Source organism: Pseudoliparis swirei, chromosome 17, assembly GCF_029220125.1.
Source record: "Pseudoliparis swirei isolate HS2019 ecotype Mariana Trench chromosome 17, NWPU_hadal_v1, whole genome shotgun sequence".
In the NCBI taxonomy this organism is placed as follows: Eukaryota; Metazoa; Chordata; class Actinopteri; order Perciformes; family Liparidae; genus Pseudoliparis; species Pseudoliparis swirei.
In genome coordinates this window covers 16,513,208-16,532,794 of record NC_079404.1, presented here as the reverse complement: position 1 = coordinate 16,532,794, position 19,587 = coordinate 16,513,208, and the positions used below count along the sequence as shown (strand labels likewise).

The 19,587-nt window shown below is 40.0% G+C and overlaps 1 protein-coding gene across 1 annotated transcript in view; it reads right to left on the bottom strand.

Annotated features, from left to right (window-relative positions):
- Positions 1–3,936: 3,936 nt before the first annotated feature.
- Positions 3,937–19,587, bottom strand: part of kcnh1a (potassium voltage-gated channel, subfamily H (eag-related), member 1a) — a 43,019-nt gene continuing 27,368 nt past the window's right edge. Inside the window, exons 8-13 of the mRNA XM_056435555.1 lie at positions 18,839–18,996; positions 16,959–17,230; positions 13,089–13,288; positions 10,155–10,407; positions 7,779–7,975; positions 3,937–4,806 (exon numbers count right to left, since the gene is read on the bottom strand). Of these exons, the coding sequence (XP_056291530.1) occupies positions 3,937–4,806; positions 7,779–7,975; positions 10,155–10,407; positions 13,089–13,288; positions 16,959–17,230; positions 18,839–18,996 (1,950 nt within the window). The remainder of the gene's footprint in view (positions 4,807–7,778; positions 7,976–10,154; positions 10,408–13,088; positions 13,289–16,958; positions 17,231–18,838; positions 18,997–19,587) is intronic.

Sequence of the window (19,587 nt, the reverse complement as noted above, 5' to 3'; positions counted from 1 at the left end):
CATTTGTTTATGAATGTTACATCACGGAACTTCTTATTGCTTTCAAGGATCCGGTCTGAGTTTTAGAGTGCCTCCGCAGTCCATCCATCCCATTTTAGCAACGCATATTTTATGGTGTCGGGGGGGGGAAAAGAAGGAAAAGCAGGCGTCGGTGGAAGTGCCTGCCACATACTTTGTTGTGTTGCATTCAAATAGTGACACAAAATCTGATTTTTTCTGCTGAATGGATCATTTTACTGATTCGTAGTAAATAATCATATTGATCTGGTTCTGTTGGATACTAAACAACTAAAAGAGAGTTGTATATTGACCGTGTATCGTAGTGAGCAACACACTACAGCAACAAAAAGATTAAGCTTAAGATTCAGTTTGTTATACAAAAAGGAAAGTTTTAAAAATACTACAATACAAATATTACCAATTTTGTCATTCATCTGTCATTGGTGAAGGGAAACTGGTTTATTTTGTCCACCAAGACAATATTCCACCATAAGTACTTTCAAAGAAAACAATTCAATTGTCATCTGTTGAAGAAAATAAATATTTTACATGCGGGTTTAGAATGGTTGAATCACATTAACAAACAGCACCTCATTGTTGTTAGTATTAGTAAAAGTTAGTGCAGGCTAAAGTTTTTTAATTTGTTTAGATTTATTTGAAACAGTTTAACTGTTGTTCACCTTTAACTCCACATAGCGTGATTTAAAGTGTCCTCTCTAGCCGTCATGCATATATACTCTAGACTAAAGCTCACAATTCACAGGTTACCTTTCAGAAAAAGTCAAAAGCGTTGTCTTTCAATACACGGACTGACCCAACAAAGTCAAAACTAATTATTTTAAGGGGAATACTTTAGCTTTTATTCACGTGCTTTTAGAGTTAGATAAGAAGATCGATGCCTCTTTCATAACTGCATTATATGGAGCCGGAAGCCAATTAGCTTAGCATAAAGACTGGCGGCAGGGGGAAACTGCTAGCATGGCTCAGACCAAAGTTCAAAGCGCCCACCGGCACATAACTTCCCGTACAATCATAACGTTTACATGTTGTATTAAACCAATGAGACGTGTGATGAAGAAGCTTTGCTGCTAAAGGCGCTATAGAGCTTTAAATAAAGAGCCACGCTAGCGGTTTGCCTGAGCTGCAAAACCACAAAGATTAACCAGAAACTGTGTAGTAAAATGAGCTTTTCTAACACAACACTACCACTTGTGTCCACAGGGGTCGCCAAAAGCAACACCAAATCAAAGTTCATTGTAGTAGCTTTAAAGTGTATTAATCAGCCTCACCTGAGTATCACAACCGTCACTTTTAGCCATAGCATGTCATGTATGTCAGTGGTGCCACTCAAACCTTCAAACCCACTCACTTCTAGAGTAAGAACACATTATTACGAGGTTGTTTTTTACCACACAGATATGACGTCGTAATAGATTAATAATTTGATCAATCATAATAACTGGAGCAGTGATTGTGTAATAAATACACTTTTTTTAAACAATTTGTTTTTAGATTTAAAGACATGACAGCTTTGATAAAGACTGTACAACGTTACATTAAATGTTATTGCGTCTTACGCTTTTCTGCCTTTTTTAGTTCCGAATTCCTTATTTTGCTTGAGCGGCAGTTTTATGAGTGATCGAGAAGTCGTAAATGACATTCGTGCTTTTCCCTCTCCAAAAGACCAAGATCTTTGTAAAAGCATACCGACAGACACCGGCTGTAAACTAAGTGACTTCTCACTTCTGTGATGACAAGCCCATTTATTTTTAAGTAAGCTGAATTTTTGATGAGAATGGAGCCACAGAATACGTCGGAGGAAAAGAGGAAATCGCTCGGCGCCTTTTCCCTCAGTCGTCTCTCAGCTCGTCTTTTGTCTCGATCGGAGAAAAGGAACATAAATTATAAATATGAATAATAAATAATATAGAATGATGGTTGTGCCATGTAAAAGACCGTATACTTAAAATCCTGACTGACGATTATTTTCTGGATTTCATAAATCTGCTGGGGAAAAAACGAAAGCATTTGATGGTTAAAAAAAATTACTCATGACTTTCTTCTATTATTCATAGTTTATTTTAAGAGACTCAACTGAAATTGAAAGTTCTACTGTAACAGCTAAATATGCATAATTGTCGCTTTATTTGATCTTTTTCTGTGGACTTATTCGTGCTCTGTAATGAATGATTGATGCCACAGAAATGCTGTCCAGCACTTGTCCTCCCTCTGGCTCACTCCATCCCCCACACCGAGGCCTGTTCTCTGCTGCGTTCCTAACTGATTTATTTACATTGATTTATTAGGTTATCAATATCATTTAGGATGCATCCTTCCATCAGTTAAACAGTGTTGCCGTGAAGTACAGGCAAGAAGGATTTTTAAATAATTGAACACCTATTGTGTTATCTTGTAAGCTCGTTGTTCTGTTTTCCTTTTTGGTCAAATTGAAATAATATTTTTTTATAAAGAAAATCGCATTTAACAAACGTACCCGTCTTTTTTTTAATGCATTGGTTTTAACTGGATCTAATGTATTTGATTTTATATATTTTTATGAGAAGGAAAATGAAGGATTCAATATTTTGTAAAATCCAATTAATATTACCCAATTAAATTGTGTAAACAAAGTTTTTTTGTCTTTCTTAACGAGGAGGTATTCAAGAATTTTAAAACACTGGGCGAGTAATCGATATACAAATAATAATTTTGAGGGTGAATTATTCCTTTTAAATAAAGCAAATAGATTCCTGAAGGAGAACGCTAGTTCTTTGCCTGATAATTTTGTATTTGGGTCCCTTATTATTCGTCAACTTGTTTCTTGTGTTGTCATGGGACGTTTGTTTGTTTCCACCAGTGAATGTTTTCACAGAGACATTACATCATGCAGGCTAACTGGTGTGATACACAAATGTACCTAAATAAAAAGGCGAGAATCGTCACTAAAGCAAGTTCCAATGACTACTTTAAAAAAAAATTTAAATTATAAATACAATTCATTTGTAGAAATATTGTGCAAAAGGACATTCATCATCATGTTCTTGACAGTAAGTGAAGGGGCAGAGACGTCATCAGTACCATCTGCATCACCAAAGCTAAAAATGCATAGCTCTCATTCGACATGTATGTATCATATACATGGGTCATGGGGGGTTGTCGTGTTAAAATAATAAACAAATACTAGATATTCCTAAAGATGGATAACTTGTTCACTGCTGCCTTTTCATCTATCCATGGTTTATGGGAATTATAAACTGCTGAAAAATGTCTTTGAAAATGTGATTGCTTGGCCAGAGTTGTATAATTCATAATTCTCCTGGCAGTAGATATAATAAGAAGAGTTCACCAATTGCTGGAAGGAAATTACTCTGTTTCAACATCTGGTAAGACGTCCCTTCCCACTGTCGTGGTGAAATAATGCAAAAGACATTGCTGTGTGGACTCAAAGAATCAAAAATGCACAATCTGAAATCTGAGGCACATGTCTAGTGTATGCGACATGCAGAGAATCTCATACAAACGATTCATCACAAACCGGTGGGTCATGCTGTTTCTACTCTCTTCCCAACAGAGATGCAACGTATGACGCTCTCTGAAATCGAGATAAGAATCTAACCGCTCGAGCTATTTTTTCCATTAAAGTGCGATAGAAAAAAATAAATCAAACATCTGTACAAACATCGAGCTGTCAGTGTTTTCGTAACCTCCGAGCGTCCAGTGTTACGACTACAGAATCTGGGCTACGACCGCTACGTCCCCTCGTTGATGGGCGGGCACACAACCCCCCGCGCGGTAAAGGCCGGTGCGTCTTGAAGACCACGCTGTTGCCCAATATTTAAAAAAGGTGTGCCCGATGCAGCCTCGGCTATCCAGGTCATCTGGATCTCACTGGATTCCGAGTGCTCGGGTTAACCTGACGAGTTAACCGTTCACCCCTCAGGAGAAGATGTCCTCTTTCTCCAGCTCCGGTGACGCCGGCCTAGAAAGGTCAAAAAGTGGCTGCGGAGAGCCGGTGCTCGACCGCCTCGCTTTGAGGAGTTTAAGTGCTTCCGTGAGTTGCGCCTCCAGACCGGACATTCGGACGTCCAGGCTCTTGAGATCGTCCTTCAGCTCCAGCTTGAGCTCCTGGAGCGACGCCTGGAGCGTCTGCTCCGGGATGGGGTAGAAGGGGTGCCGGGCCTCTGGAGGCTGCGCGGGACTGCGGTCCTGGGGCGTCAGGCGGAATTCGCCCACTTTGTCCAGGCGCAGGTCGCTTTTGGTGATGCCGCTGTCGCACGAGTCCGTCTTCTTGAGAGACGTCTGGGACTCGTGCGCCTTGGTGCGTTCGGGTAAAGTCTCCATGGACTCGGCTTTGGACACTTTGTTCCAGTTGTCGCTTTTGACCACGGACTCCTTGAAGAGACCCCAGCCTTTGACCGTGACCGGTTCATTGGCGCGGCCCCCTATCAGAGAAACGGGTGCTGGTACCTTCAGCTTCAACTGGTCCGCGGGAGCACAGTTGGGGGTTGTCGAAGATGAAGGCGTCGAAGGGGAGGGCGTTGCGGGGCTTTCCGTCACCGTGACGACGCTGGTAGTTGTGATGGCTGCTTTAGCTATGGGGATGTCCACGTACACCGGGCCCTTCTCGATATCGTGATCATCTAGTTCTGGCTTTCCGGGCACCAGGCGGCTCTCCTTCTGCTGTCGAAAGCGCTGGAAGAGTTTACGCACCAGGTGGTCCGGGGGCAAGTTGAGAGGGGCTTCGTTTTTACGCCTCTCGCGCTCCTCTTCCTCTCGTTTCACGTCGCTGATCTTTCGGAAGACGATCTGCAAGAGAATGTACAGTTCCCGTGACCAACGGCATCATAATCAGGTTTGTTTTGAAGGATGAAAGTACACGAGCAAATAAAAAACGGGTATGCTTCCTCAAAATCGGATTAAGTGGTGAAATGAAAGTACAAAAACACGATCAACGTCATTTCCAATGAACATGTGTATCCGTCTTACTGGTGTGTGTGGAAGACTGGCGATGTTTCAAAAATGTGTGTGCTTTGTAAATGTCACCTTTAATGAGGCAGGACCCCCGACACAGAGGGAAGGTTCACATCATGCCTCGGGCTTCAGCGGCAAAGACACGCGACACCGTTAGCTGATCACTCAGCGGCGAATTAAGAGTTTTATCTTTGTAGTTTTCCTGCTGTACTTTGGATTTCATAAATCATCTTATCTCTGTAAAAACTAATGAGCCTTTGTCAATTAAAAGATACAAATATATCTATTTGTATGTTCTTGGGTAGTTTTAGTTTTTCCTTCTCCCATGAGTCTTTAATGCTGAAGAAATCGTTCATTCTTTATCTTGGAAATACTTACGGTCCACTTATTAGACTTTTCTTTTTACAGTGCCACGTGGTTTAAGACTGTAGGATATGTAACGTATGAGGCACATTAAGAAGTCCTTAAAGTACTTTATGGATGAATCAAAACAGCTCCTAGAAAATCTCTAAGAAAAGGAAATGAAGACTGAGTGATGGGGTTTAAAGCTCTGGAAAAATCTAGTATATGGTCCTTGAGTTTGGATTTTTTTATCAGAATAATTTTTGCTTTATGTTATAGCCCAAAAAATTATGTTCTTGTTAGTAATATTTTTGATGCCTTTTTAAAAAGGAATAGTTTGGTATTTTGGGACATACAGGACTGTCTCAGAAAATTAGAATATTGTGATCCTTTTATTCTTTTAATATGGCTGATCAAAATCAAACATTTGAAAATGTGTTTCCAGGTGTTGATTTGTTTAATACCTACTAGTATACTTTTTCATGATATTAGATAGGATATTGATTTGTAATGAATCCAGAATGCATTATTCTAATTTTCTGAGACAGTCCTGTATGTTTACTTGCATTCCCACAAAGAGTTAGACAAGATGTCTACCGAAACCTCTAAAGCTCACTAATTATTGTTTTATTTAATCCACACAAAAACCAAAGAACCACAACCACAAAATAGGGGAAGTCCCTAAACCCCTGTTTTCAGCCTTTATGCTAAGCTAAGCTACCAGCGTGTAGCTTCATATGAAGTGTACAGACATTCAAATGTTTTTTTAAGGCCAATACTAATTGATATTTGACTGTAGAAGCCACATTATATTGGCTCATGATCATTGTACATAAAGCAATGACATAAATAAATTATCAGATTATTTTTGTTTTGTTTTCATCTGAATTGAGACCAAGATACATACTAATTGTGACATTTAAAAAAGATTCTGTACAGCAATTTCTTGTCACCTGTATTATGTGTGGCCCCGGGTGATTTATTGCTCTTCCTCTACTTCTCATCCAACTCCCTGCAAAAACGCCTTTAAGCGTAATTCACAAAATGTCAAACTATTTCTGTAAACAGACAGAAAAACGAATGTTACAGCATTTTAGAAAAGCCTATTAAAGAATCCCTCGATGAGGAAATGCAGTGTCTAGTGAGGAAAAGAGGCCATCGGGCTACTGTGTTCATGAGGAGAGTCTAGTATTCCATCAAACAACTTGTGTTCACAGCCTCGGAAGAACACGTGTTTTAATAGCTCCAAATGTGGATATTTCATCTATTTGTAGCATTTTTTTGTCATCAACACCTAAGCATAATTTTTGAAAAGAGGAAGAAAACATACATTTTCGTCTCGATCTCATAGCTGAATCTATTGTTTTCCATCTTGAACCTCCGCCCATCTCCCAAGTCAAGAACACAACCTCACCCGCTCCATTTGAAGCTCCTCATTCAATCCTTCTCTGGATACAATCAGATGGTATTGGACCCGGGTGAATTGTGAGTTTAAGGCAGCAGATGAGATTGCCTCTTCAAATGCAAGCAATTCAATCTTGCATGTACTCTCATGGGCAGGCTAATCTTACTTTTGATGAGGTAATGATTGGTAGCCGCACTTGAGTTTTTTGAGCCCAGCTGTTCATTTCTGAAGGAAGGATGTCGGACGAGCTTTAATGTACATTGACGTTTTGATGAACTGGGTTTTTGTATGAACTGTGGTATTGGTTTTTTCGCTGTTCATGAGCTTGTGCCCAGCTAGATACTTCTTTTTGTGTTATTGAATATAGCATTTACATTTTATAAAGGAATTGTATGTGTAATGTTCCTGCTTGCAGACACATTTTGGAATTTCTTGCCCAAAGCTTGATAATAACCTGTATTTAGTTAGATGTGAAGCCAGGAGACAGTTAGTTTGCCTTTCAAAACACTGCTAGGTGGATTTGAGTGCTTTTTAGTCTTTGTGCTGAGGTCTGCTAACCATCACCTGGGTGAAGCTTCATATTTATCTGACAGGCACAACTGTGTTTATCAAGCTTCGTCTCTAACACTAAACAGACTGAGCGTATTCTCCCAAAATGATCAAACCTTTCTTCTCTGAATCAGAGAGACAAATCTGTACCGGTACTCGCCAACATATACTATATTACGATGTAATTACCATGTGTATTACTATGTGACCTCTGGGAGGCCAAGTGCGGCAATAATGACTTGTAATCAAGATACAAACAGGATGCAGGACGACCATTTAAAGGCCAAGCTCTTATTAAGAATGATGGTCACAGATCAAAAAGGAGCTCCAATTAACAGAATAGTGAACAATATTTGTTCATAACTTGAAGAGAATCGACTGAGAATTTTATTTATTTATTAACTAACAAGCTCAAAGTCCACAGAAGTTCTTCAGACATTGAAAGTACAGCGTGACGCCCACATCGGGAAGTGAACTTCTCCATCTTGCTGCCATTTGAAGAGTCACTCACCCTTTTTCGCAGGTTGTAGGTGAGCAGCAGATTCCTGGAGAAGTGGTTGGAAAACGCCGTGTAGAACTCCAGCACCTTCTGCAGGGCGTCTCGTTTGATTACGTGGAGGTCGCAGTAGGTCAGAGCTCGGACGTTAGCGCAGGCTTGAGCGAGATTCACTTCCTTCCAGAAAACATCCCCAAATACGTCTCCCTTACCTGCAGAGAGAGGAAATCGATTGAACCAGGTGATTGGTCCAAAACGTAAAGTAATGGAGGAATAATTCACACGTTAATTCCCTTTCTAATGTTTTCGAAATTAATTTTAAATTAGGCTTGAATAATGGTTTATAAATTAGTTTTATTAGAATATATTTTGGGATGCCAGGTTGTGGTTGCAGTTCTTAAAGGCATTCATTTATTTATTTTAAGGATTTTAAATTGATCAAAACCCCTATTTAGATGTTGTTACATTTATATTTATAAAAATAGATTAAACCTGCATTTACAAACTGTTCGTTGTGTGTGAACTTCATTGCGTTTGTGTTTTTTGAGACACCGAATGCATTCTTTTCCAACAGGGATCTGTAACCAATCAAATGTCTCCTCCATTTTCAACCAATCATATGAACGTGCCCCCACGAGGGTTTACTACGTCGTGCACAGGGTGGACAGATAGCTCGAGCTTCGGTGAAATGGTCCAATTATCCGATTTGTTCATCCACAGGTTGAAACACAAACTGGGTTGACAAGTCTGTGCAATCTGGACCAATTAGCGTCCGTATCATCAACTTATTGATATTAATTCAGTCACAAGTATAAGTAACAAAGCAAGTGTCATGCAGATGGATCTCTTTTCACAACCTGGCAACCTGAAAGTTTGCAGACAGCCTATATTACCAACAGATAATTAGCATTACATATTAACTATTGCATAAGCTATTAATTATAGTATAAACTTGCAAAAACACTCATTAGATATTTGAAGAAACACTTGTACTCATAGATGCTCAGCATGTCGTCGTTTGTGCAGCACAGGCTAATAAACCAGTGAGCGATACGAGAACCCAATTTGAAGTTTGAAAGGCTCGACGTGACCATCTCAGTGTTATGTGATCAATAGTTAAAATCAACAACTTCTCACACGGTGTCAATGCAAGAACATATCCAGGCATCCAATTACTTCTTTGAACCACAGGATGAAAAGCTAACAAAGCTGCATATTATAGAAAAAACATAAAGTTACCAAAGCAATAATCAAAGTATCCCCCCCGTTTCCAGACGTTAGTAAATAATTAACACATTCAGAGCCGCTGCGTGTAGTCAAACAGCGGCGGGCTGAGGATGAATGGACGGTCGGACTTGATTGTGTGCTTTACATGTTGTTTCAGATCTACAGCGCCATTAGGCTAATGAGAATCGGTTTCACAGTCACTTGATCATGACTTCAGGCTGCATTACAGTCTCCAGCCGGGTCAATGGTATTAGCACTACAGTATATTGATCGTTGCAAAGAGGAACCGACGGCAGGTTATTGACGAGAAACGCCCACCACGGTGTCTCCGGGCCTGCCGGAGCGGGCCATCCATTATTCACTCATCAATCATTTGGCAAATTAAAATGATGAGGTCGTAAATAGGAGGAAAAAAAATCTCCTGGTATTTAACCAGGCCATGAGTCGGCAAGAAACAATAGATAATTTCTTCTAGATATTGAGAAATAAAGATAGCCTGCATCATTAAAAAAAATCTGGGTTTGCAAATATCGGCAATTGGTCTGGTTATTTCCTTCTCAATGCCCATTATGCGTGGGTTACAGTCCAGAGTACTTCACAGAGGTCTTAATTATACTCTACTCAGGTCTGGTATGGTCTCATTTTACTGCCCATTAAAACTCTTGCTGAGGGGAGTCTGTGACAAACAGATTATTGTACGAATCCTGAGTTCATGACTCAGCGGGCAACCATCCCCAAACATCTGTTTTCATTGCAGTCCGAGAAAAAGGACGATTTCTAGTAACAGAAAAATATTGTTACTATGCAAAACCGTTTTGTTAGAACGGAGCCGGAGGCCAGTGTGACAAACCTTTTTCTTTACACCGTCATCACTGCCATATTTTTGGGTCTCTCAGGTAATACAATCTGACAGCAGAGATATAATGTAGCTGCACATCTGCAGCCTAAATATTTGCTTCACCGTCACATTTTTTAATTCAAGCTAAAGAAATCAGAAGAGACAACTTGAGCAGATCTGGGGCAGGTCAGTGGGGGGGATAGGAAGCCTTGACCGCCTTTCATTAAAAACATATACAGTAAGTGATGAATTGCATTTTTTAAATGATATCATAAAGGCTCAGTGTAATTTAGTGACAAGACCTCCACCAGGAACGGTGAACTCACCTAAGATGGCCACCACCTCGTCGTCCTGGATGACCTCCAGGGATCCCGACACCACGAAGCAGAGGCTGTCCACGCTTTCCCCGGCGTGGTAGATGAGGTCTCCGGGGGCGCAGTGGATGGTCTGGAACTCCATGGCCAGCGCTCTGAGACAGCCGTCGCTGGCCAGCCGGAAGGCCGGGTGCTCTTTGAACACCTTCCGGTTGAGGTGGACGCAAATGTCGGCTCTCATGTCCTTCGGGCAAATCTGCAACACCTGGAGAGAAAACCAAAAGAGAGCGAGTGGAGAGAAGAGCTGCGTGACGATTCGTCTTCAGATATAATCACAACTTCACCGTTGGAGCTGGTGGACCGTCTTCAGAAGAGGTGGTCAGAGAGGACTACGCGTCGGATGAAGACAACAGCTCGCCATCTTTCACAAGCTTTGACGTACACAACACACACACACACACACATACACTACTGTTCAGAAGTTTGGGGTCACCGACAATTTCGTGGTTTCCATGAAAACTCACTTTTATTTTTCAAATAAATTGCAAAATGAAAAGAAAATGTAATTAAGACATTGACAACGTAAGAAATAATGATTTTTATTTGAAATGTTTATTTTGTTCTTCAAACTAGTCGCTCAAAGGAAGGCCAGTTTTATAGCTTCTCTCACCAGCATAACTGTTTTCAGCTATGCTAACATACGATGACCGGGTTTTATAACCCTCCGCTAGTCTTCTAAGGCGATAACACAATGTGCCATTCAAACACTGGAGATGGGCCTCTATACACCTATGTAGAGATTTCATTAAAAAACAGAGAATACTCATTTACCACATCAACAATGTATAGAGTGTATTTCTGATTAATTTAATGTTATCTTAGTTCTAAAAAACAGTGCTTTACTTTGAAAAATAAGGACATTTCTAAGTGACCCCAAACTTTTGAACAGTAGTGTAAATGTATCTGTACACACACATAAATGCATATATATATACATATATACACACTAATATTTATATATAGACATATGTATATATACACACATATGTATACATACAGAAATATATATATATATATATTCACATGTATATATACATATATGTATATATATACACATATGTATACATAGACATATATTACACACATATGTATATATATACACACACACATACATATGTGTGTATATACATATGTGTGTATATATATATATATATTATATGTATACACACACATATGTATATATAAATCTATACACACATATATGTACATATACACACATATACATATAAATATATATATACATATATATCTATAAAACATATATGTGTAAGCTGCCAGCGACTGACTTCACTGTTCCACTTGACAGCACCCACAATGAACGTCAACATGTTTTTATGCATTAAAAAGTGGAAGCATTCACAGCTCATGAATAGAGTGGAAGGTGACGTTACACCCACACAGGTGACTAATTTGCTATATCGCTCCTAACCAGATGCTAAAAGGTTTCAGGTTCTTTAATTAACAGCATTCCTAACATCATCATATGTGAAGCGCCCGGTGCTCCTTTTGTCTAATTCCACACAACAATTCAGAGCGCTCGTTTTTACATGAATGTATTGAACTGTGGCGTAGTGGTGCCTGAGGTGGGTATAACTTCAGCTGTGATGTCATGGGGCGCACAAGAGGGAAACTTACCAACACTACACAGAAACACTTTGGCCTGGAAATTAAAAATGTTTGCAAAAATCAGATATTGTGGCGAATTTCCTTTCATGAAAATGTTCGTCTTTGTTTACAATTGAATACTTATATTCTTTTACACTATTTTTGGTTGTGCAAATCCAGCATAATATTAAGTTTGTACTTTTAAAGCTGATTTAACAAATGTACACTTATGCGTCAGATTAATTTCTGCACTATGTGTAGTTTTTCACAAGTAAAAAAAAAAAGGAATTAATACCTTTTTATTCAAATAACGGATTCGGACCTATACTTTCTTTTTCAGTAGGTAAAAAAAAACACTTCACTGTTAGTCAACCGTATCTATTGGTTGGCACTGATTGTTTCCAGTATGAATTATGCTTTATGGTGGAGTTTCACATGTCCACCCACCTCTCTGCTGCGTGTCACTGAGTGGCAGCATGTCGTTGAAGTACGCCTAATCAACAGAATGCCAGGCCGTCGCAGGGCTCTGCCTTTAAAATAAATCTCTTTGAAAATGAATGTCAAGCAAAGGGGGATTATATGCCATTTTTAGACCCTTTAGTGTGGCCTGAAGCCAGGCAAATAAATAATACATCGATGCAGTGCAAGCTTTACATATAAAGAGGACAGAATCTGTATTCACGGGTTTGATTATGACAACAGATTTGCTGGTGACAAAATCCCTGCATGAAGTTATGTTTCTAATTTGAGGTAAAATAATAAAATAAACGTGTCCATTATTGGGCATCGGACAGGTGGATTTAAATGGGAAGCAGCGATTTGAGGGCGCCACGCTTCGACTCAATCAGAGCGGCACCGGTTCAATTTATCTGCTGCCAGCTTTAAATGCTAAAATGTCCACGAACTGAAATCATTTCAACATCATCTGAATTCGATAGGATGGCAGATGATAACTGCTGCATAAACGGCATATCACTGTCGGGTTTTCCTTATAGGCGGCAACATTTTGGCACAGAATGGCTTGGCAGTAGGTTTTTTTATGGGGTGTTAGGCAGCATCAACATCATATGTTTGTCTTTTGGTTCCTCTGCAAACAGGAAAAAACTAAAAAGTTGTATTTCGATACTATTTAATACTATTTATAAAATCACACTCTGATGCTGCGGTCGTACACACATTTTTTGACAATATTGCAATGAACACATCATGTCGAAATTGGTTTGAAATCCCAGGGTAACGACCAGTAATCGCACGCTACAGGGGAAGTGAAAGAAGACGCACCTTCTCGGTGTCTATTCCCCGTGACATGGACCAGGTGGAGGCGATGTAGTCCATGACCCGTTCACTCAGGCCCTTCGGCACCTGGTAGAGCTTCAGGAAGTCGCGGACGCTGTTGATCATCTCGTGGTACCGATTGGTGTTGGCGTACATCTGCTGGAAGATGGTTGTCACATTACCAAAGATGGTGGCGTAAAGAAGAGCTGGGGAAATACAGAGAAGGGAGGAGTTTAATTTGTATACAACATATATATGGGTATCCATCAAGTTTGTAGCTTGAATGGACTCAATGGTAAATTGTGTGCTAAAAGAAACGTTAAAATAAATCTGGGAAAATGTCAATAATTTATAGATCCGATAGCCACTGGTCTGGTCTTTGCACAAATTATCTTGTGGGTTTTGAAATATCTGAGGAGGCTTATAATTAGTATATTAATATGAATAAAGTCAGGATTCACAAACTTAAACCAATTTAAAATGCCAAACATCTCAGAGACCTTATGGGAGAAAAATATTTGCACAAACCTGGTATGCATGGATATGAAAATCTCGAAATCGTGGTTTATGGGGAAATATAAATCTCCAAAATGCGGTTCATGCCACACTGGTGGCATTAATATAAACTACATGATATATGAGACCAAATGTGCAAAGCCTAGTTTTGTTTTATGTGGTGAGCATTTTAAATCAATCATGTGGGAAATTAACAAATACATTCAAATGTTATCCTCAAATATCTCACAGAATAGGAAAAACAATAAGTACAGAGTGTGTGTGTGTGTGTGTGTGTGTGTGTGTGTGTGTGTGTGGAAGCATCCATCCTAACGCAGTTACAGCGTACTAAACAAGGACATTTCTTCTGTACTTGTCTTGTGATAGTACTGCAGTGTATCTCTGAGGTGGATGGGTGGTTTGACTAGTGCAACAGCTGGAGAGAGAGAGAGAGTGTGTGTGTGTGTGTGTGTGTGTGTGTGTGTGTGTGTGTGTGTGTGGATCAAAGCTATCAGATGTCTGCGCTATGTGTGTAGCATTCTCTTGGCAATGAAGCCCTAATTAGCCGTGCTGAAGGGAAACATAGAAGCCACACATTTCAATTATCTGCAGACGATGACAGTAACCTGTGTTGTGCAGGTTTGTTTGTTTCACAGCGCACAACAACAACAACAACAACTGCACGGGGAATAATACTTATTATAAAGTGCTCAAAACTCCTTCGGGGCGAAGACAACCACAGCTTTCATCCTTTCATCACCGTCGCTCACCACGCTATCAAGACTAGTATGACATCACCTAAAACACAAAGAATGCACTATTGTTTTATTACAGACCAATGCGGGTCTTAGTACGACCGCTTCATGGCGTAGCTCACTTCTCCGATAAACAGGGAAATGCTGCAACAAAGGAAACTCGATCCGTCCCCGTGGAGCGGCGCTTCATCACGTCCCCTAACATCGGCTCTCGACTTGCTGACGTGCACAACTTCGCCGCGGCGTTGCTCGGCATCCAACAGCTGGGCTCGTTTGAGAGTAGTTATAAGACTGTTGTCAGAAACGCAACCCCCAGGCCATGGGTTGCTATAGAAACAGGACATATGTATAGTGCCCCCCGTTTCCCATGCACCCTACCCCCCCCCCCTCCCTCCCCAATCCCTCGTCACACTGTGATCTTCTACTGCCAGCACCGATCCAGTGCTGGTGGTAAAAATAGAACAGTATCAGAGCATCCATATTTCATAGAGAACAGCTATGGACTACAGTAGATTGCATCGACAACTGAATCAGCCTGAGGCTTTCTGTTTTTAGATATTCAGATTTGCATATCTCACAATTCAAAAAAAGTCCGGATATGAATTTTTTTTTTGGCCAGTGCTTCCGTCAGTGTAACCAGAAACCTGAGCCTCCAAAAGGTAGAAAGAGAGAGATGTGTGTGTGTGTGTGTGTGTGTGTGTGTGTGTGTGTGTGTGTGTGTGTGTGTGTGTGTGTGTGTGTGTGTGTGTGTGTGTGAGTGTGTCATCCACTCGTCTCAGGGTTGAGATTTTGGCTGAAAAAGAGGTGAGGAGTGATTGCAGAGGGAGCGCTGTGCAAAATTGATCCGGCAGTCCGTTATTGCTTGGAGGTGTTGCTCTCTGCACGCAGCCACACATGAATGCGCCTCACACTGTGTTGTGATCCACACAAGGAGAACATTCCTCTTCAATGTTTAATCTTGAGATGTGGAAGGAAGCTGTGATAAAATGCCTCCCTCCGAGCAGATAAGAGGTTGTGTTACTTAGCGGAGGCAGCTTTCTGCATTGTTATTTATGTCTGCAGCAAAACTCACATATTACGTCTGTTGGTAAAACACAACAGGAGACATAAATAGACATTAATCATATTGGAAATGTAATTTTAGGAATCTATTACAGACATTAATGTATATGATGGCCATCTTTGTCGATGTGTTTAACCAAAACACATCCAGACTTACTAATTACCAGCAATCACAGAATGCGTTCAAAGAAATGCTCCACTGAAGTCCAGCCTCTGAGGAGTACCTGTCTTATTCGCCATTTCAGCTGCTTTTCTGAGGCATTTCAGACAGGAAACCTGTGAGTAAACGCATCACGCTCCAGAAAAGCGGAATAATTCCGCACAACATCACACAAAAGACTGAGGTAATGAGTCTGATGATGGCGAGGATAACAGAGCTCCTGCTGTGCTGTGCATGTCACAGTATCAAAGCAGTGTTGACGAGACGGACGAATAAACGAGGGGAAGCTCCAGCTCGTTATATGAAAACACTCTGAAACTCATTGTAGCTTTCATATTTCTACATTGTTAAAATGCGATATTGTCTCAGAGTATTTATCTGAAAACTGGCCACAACAGTGACGTAGAAGCCGGTTGTGCGCGCACATCTTTGATTCCTTCAGTGATTCAAATAAACCTTGTGTCGCACTCACGGACCACAATATCAGAGCTTTGTAGGATGGAGAATGGAAACGCCATCTTCCTGTTGAAGACACAAAAATAATACCTGCATCCAGGCACGTGCACAGATAGACCACTAGTGGTGCTCAAGCACCGGCCCTTTTGCCCTGAATGACAAAAGTGCCCCTTCTGCTGGAGCCCAATTTTTTCTTCATTAATAAGTATTGAAGAATAAAAATGACTCTCTGTCATCAATTCCCCCCAAATGTTTTGATATCTGATGGGGAATTTATTCGAGTTCTTGTGGGAATTTCACCCCGACATGCTCCGCGGCGCTCACAAGCCCCCACCGCGCCCCTCCCTCCTCCTCCTCCTCCTCCTCTTCGCGCGTTTATTATATGGCATTTTTCAAATGAAAATAAATTGTACTTGTTAATAGAAAACATGTCATTTTGTTTAGCTTTCATGTCTTCTCACGACACAATGCGTTTCAGGTGTTGCTAACTTTCAGTTACAGTGATCAATAGACAAATCATTTTGGCGATGGGTGGCCCTTTTTGGGGGTTTGAGCAGCAAATTGTGCATCCATGGAGAATAGCGACTGAAAATAGCCTGAAACTGGCCTTGAAAATGTTTTTTCAAGTGGGACATTTGTTATATATACTGTATAGTAGGTAGCAGGCAGTGGAAGTCCACAAAGGCCAAGGATAATGGATGTCAAATAAAAATGTCAGTTCTGGCCCTGAACCAAAATCAACCCGAGCAGCACACGCTGGCTCCCGGAGAGTATGTGAATATTGCCCAGCCAATCATCTGTAAAGTTATATTTTCTGAACTTCGATGGCTCCATTCATAATTCATTTATTCACCTGCCTCTGTGGACTGTGGCTTTAAAGAGCATATTTTACTTCTCATGTATCATGTGTCCGCTACATTGGATGAAAGGTAAAACGCCTCCACTCACATCCAATCATCATCATGGCCACCGCGAAGATTTTCTCTCCGTCCGTGGTCGGGGCGATGTTCCCGAAGCCGATGCTCGTCAGGCTGGTCATGGTGAAGTACAGCGAGGTGATGTAGATGGAGTCTTTGTTCGGCCCGCCCTCCCACTTCCCGAAGCCGCTGGCGTTGAAGCGGTACGGCGTGCCCAACGCCTCCGCCAGGATGTAGAGCCAGCTGTCCATGCGCACGATGTTGGTTTCTTCATTGATGACCTCGTAGTCGCCGATGCTGAACCTGGAGCGTGGAGAGGCAACAAGTAATCACATCACTGTTAATGGGGGGAATCCATCAGCGAGGACCTGGACATGTGTGGGACTATTTGGGGCATTAAAATTAAACAATACCAGAGCTATATACAGGACTGTCTCAGAAAATTAGAATATTGTGATAAAGTTCTTTATTTTCTGTAATGCAATTAAAAAAACAAAAATGTCATGCATTCTGGATTCATTACAAATCAACTGAAATATTGCATGCCTTTTATTCTTTTTTGTTCTTTTAATTGCATTACAGAAAATAAAGAACTTCATCACAATATTCTAATTTTCTGAGACAGTCCTGTATATCTAAATGGCGTCAGAGTCTGAGGTTTGCTGCACTTATTCAAGTCTGATTATACCGACCGGGCCAATAAACAATGTTTATGATATTGGTGCGATACCCGCTTGTGAACTCAAAGAATAAGTAAACATTAAATGCTGCATATTAACATTGTTTGAAGTCCTGTAGACAAACACACTGTTGTGGTTATGAATATATTACTCGAATGACGTCTTGTAATCCTGATTCATGAGGCACTGGTCCAAGTGTCCGCCGTGACGTGAATATATGTGTGCACGTGGTTATTTTGCGTCGTTGGAAGTGCATCACAATACATAAAATATCATGAAAGTCATTCTACGAGACATTTTTGTTGTTTTAATGTAAGCAGGACATACTCTTGTCGTTATGGTATCTGTGCATGTGTGTTCTCATGAATATAATAAATCAATACATGACCTCTCTCCGCCCTCTGTAGAGAACACCATCTGATTAGACTTGAGGCTTGCCTGCCAGACATTTACATATTAATGAAAAAATATAATTCTCTTGAAAGCACTACTACCGTTTCAGGCTTTTAAAGTACTACACATATAGTTTTGACGAGTGGAAACAAGGATGTTGGCTAAAAATAAATTATAATAAATGCATTAATTAGCTTAATCAATGGATTCATTAGATTAACTGTATGCGCTATATATATTAGTTAATCACAATGAAGGCAGTCTATCAGAATGTGTGATGTAATTCATGTTATGTAATGCATCAATTTACTCAAGTACTGTACTTAAGTTCAATTTTGAGTTAATTTGTTTTCTTCTACTTTATAGGCAAATATTGTACTTTATTTATGAGCATAATCAACAAATACGTTATAATATATTAGAAGTATTAGATGTATTATAGGTAAAAAATATGAGCGCTTGTTGATATTTGAGGGTATAATCATAAGTTACCCACTTATTATTACCTACAAGTTTAAAGTGATCTACCAATCGCTGCATCATTTATCATAGTTCTATAAAAATCATTATTCTGGAATGGGCCATTGTTTATAAGGAGTAATTTTACTTGTGGTAGTTAAAGTACTTTCTAAGCTATCCTCTTCCTATTTCAGTTGAGCAACGGTTGACGCACTTCCTGTGTTCCCTAAATCGACAAATTGACAAATCTAAATGCAGATTGTTGCTTTATTCTTGAGCTGGTACCGTGTACCATAAACAATTCCTTCATCATTTGTTGTTGAAGCAATACCTTGTCTCTAGCCACCGATAAAAAAATAAACAAATGTCTTGAACATACCAAATGCATGCCAGCCAGTGGGCGGCCAGTCCAAAAACACACACCAGCAGGACCAGTACAGCCGCCCCGTACTCAATGTAGTGATCCAGTTTACGGGCAACCCGACCCAGACGAAGAAGCCGGACCACCTTCAGTGAGCTGAACAAACTGCTGATCCCCTAAAACAGGAGTGAAACAAAGAGAGGAAGACATCAGAAACAATATGTATACAAGAAAAAAGAATGATTTATACATTCATTGAAATATTGCAAGTGTTATTTTCTATTTATGATTTAAATTGAATGTAAACCAAAACCTGAACATATTTAAATACCAAGATGCTACTGATTTGATACATGGCAATGCTTAAAGTTCTGGTTATTAAGCATTTATACACACTATAATAGTTAATACATTATTTATTTTAACCCTACTTTGTAGTTGTATGTAAGTATAAGTGTTTATCAATGTGCAGTGTTTGTCAACAGATATATATAAGTATAAATAAAACCTCAGTCGAATATCACACCAACTGTTAATGAACGATTGGACTTCATCTGCTTTCACTTTAAGCTTTTGTATTCATCATAGAAAACTATCAATGAATCTGTGAACATTAAATATGATAAAGTTATGTACCTCAGTGTGTGCTCAGGGTGTTACATCAGTTATTGAACAAAACGCACATCAGAAACCGTTAAAGCATTTTAAAGAATCAATATGAAGTGCATGAACCGACAGCAAATGTGATATGAAGAAGACAACACAGA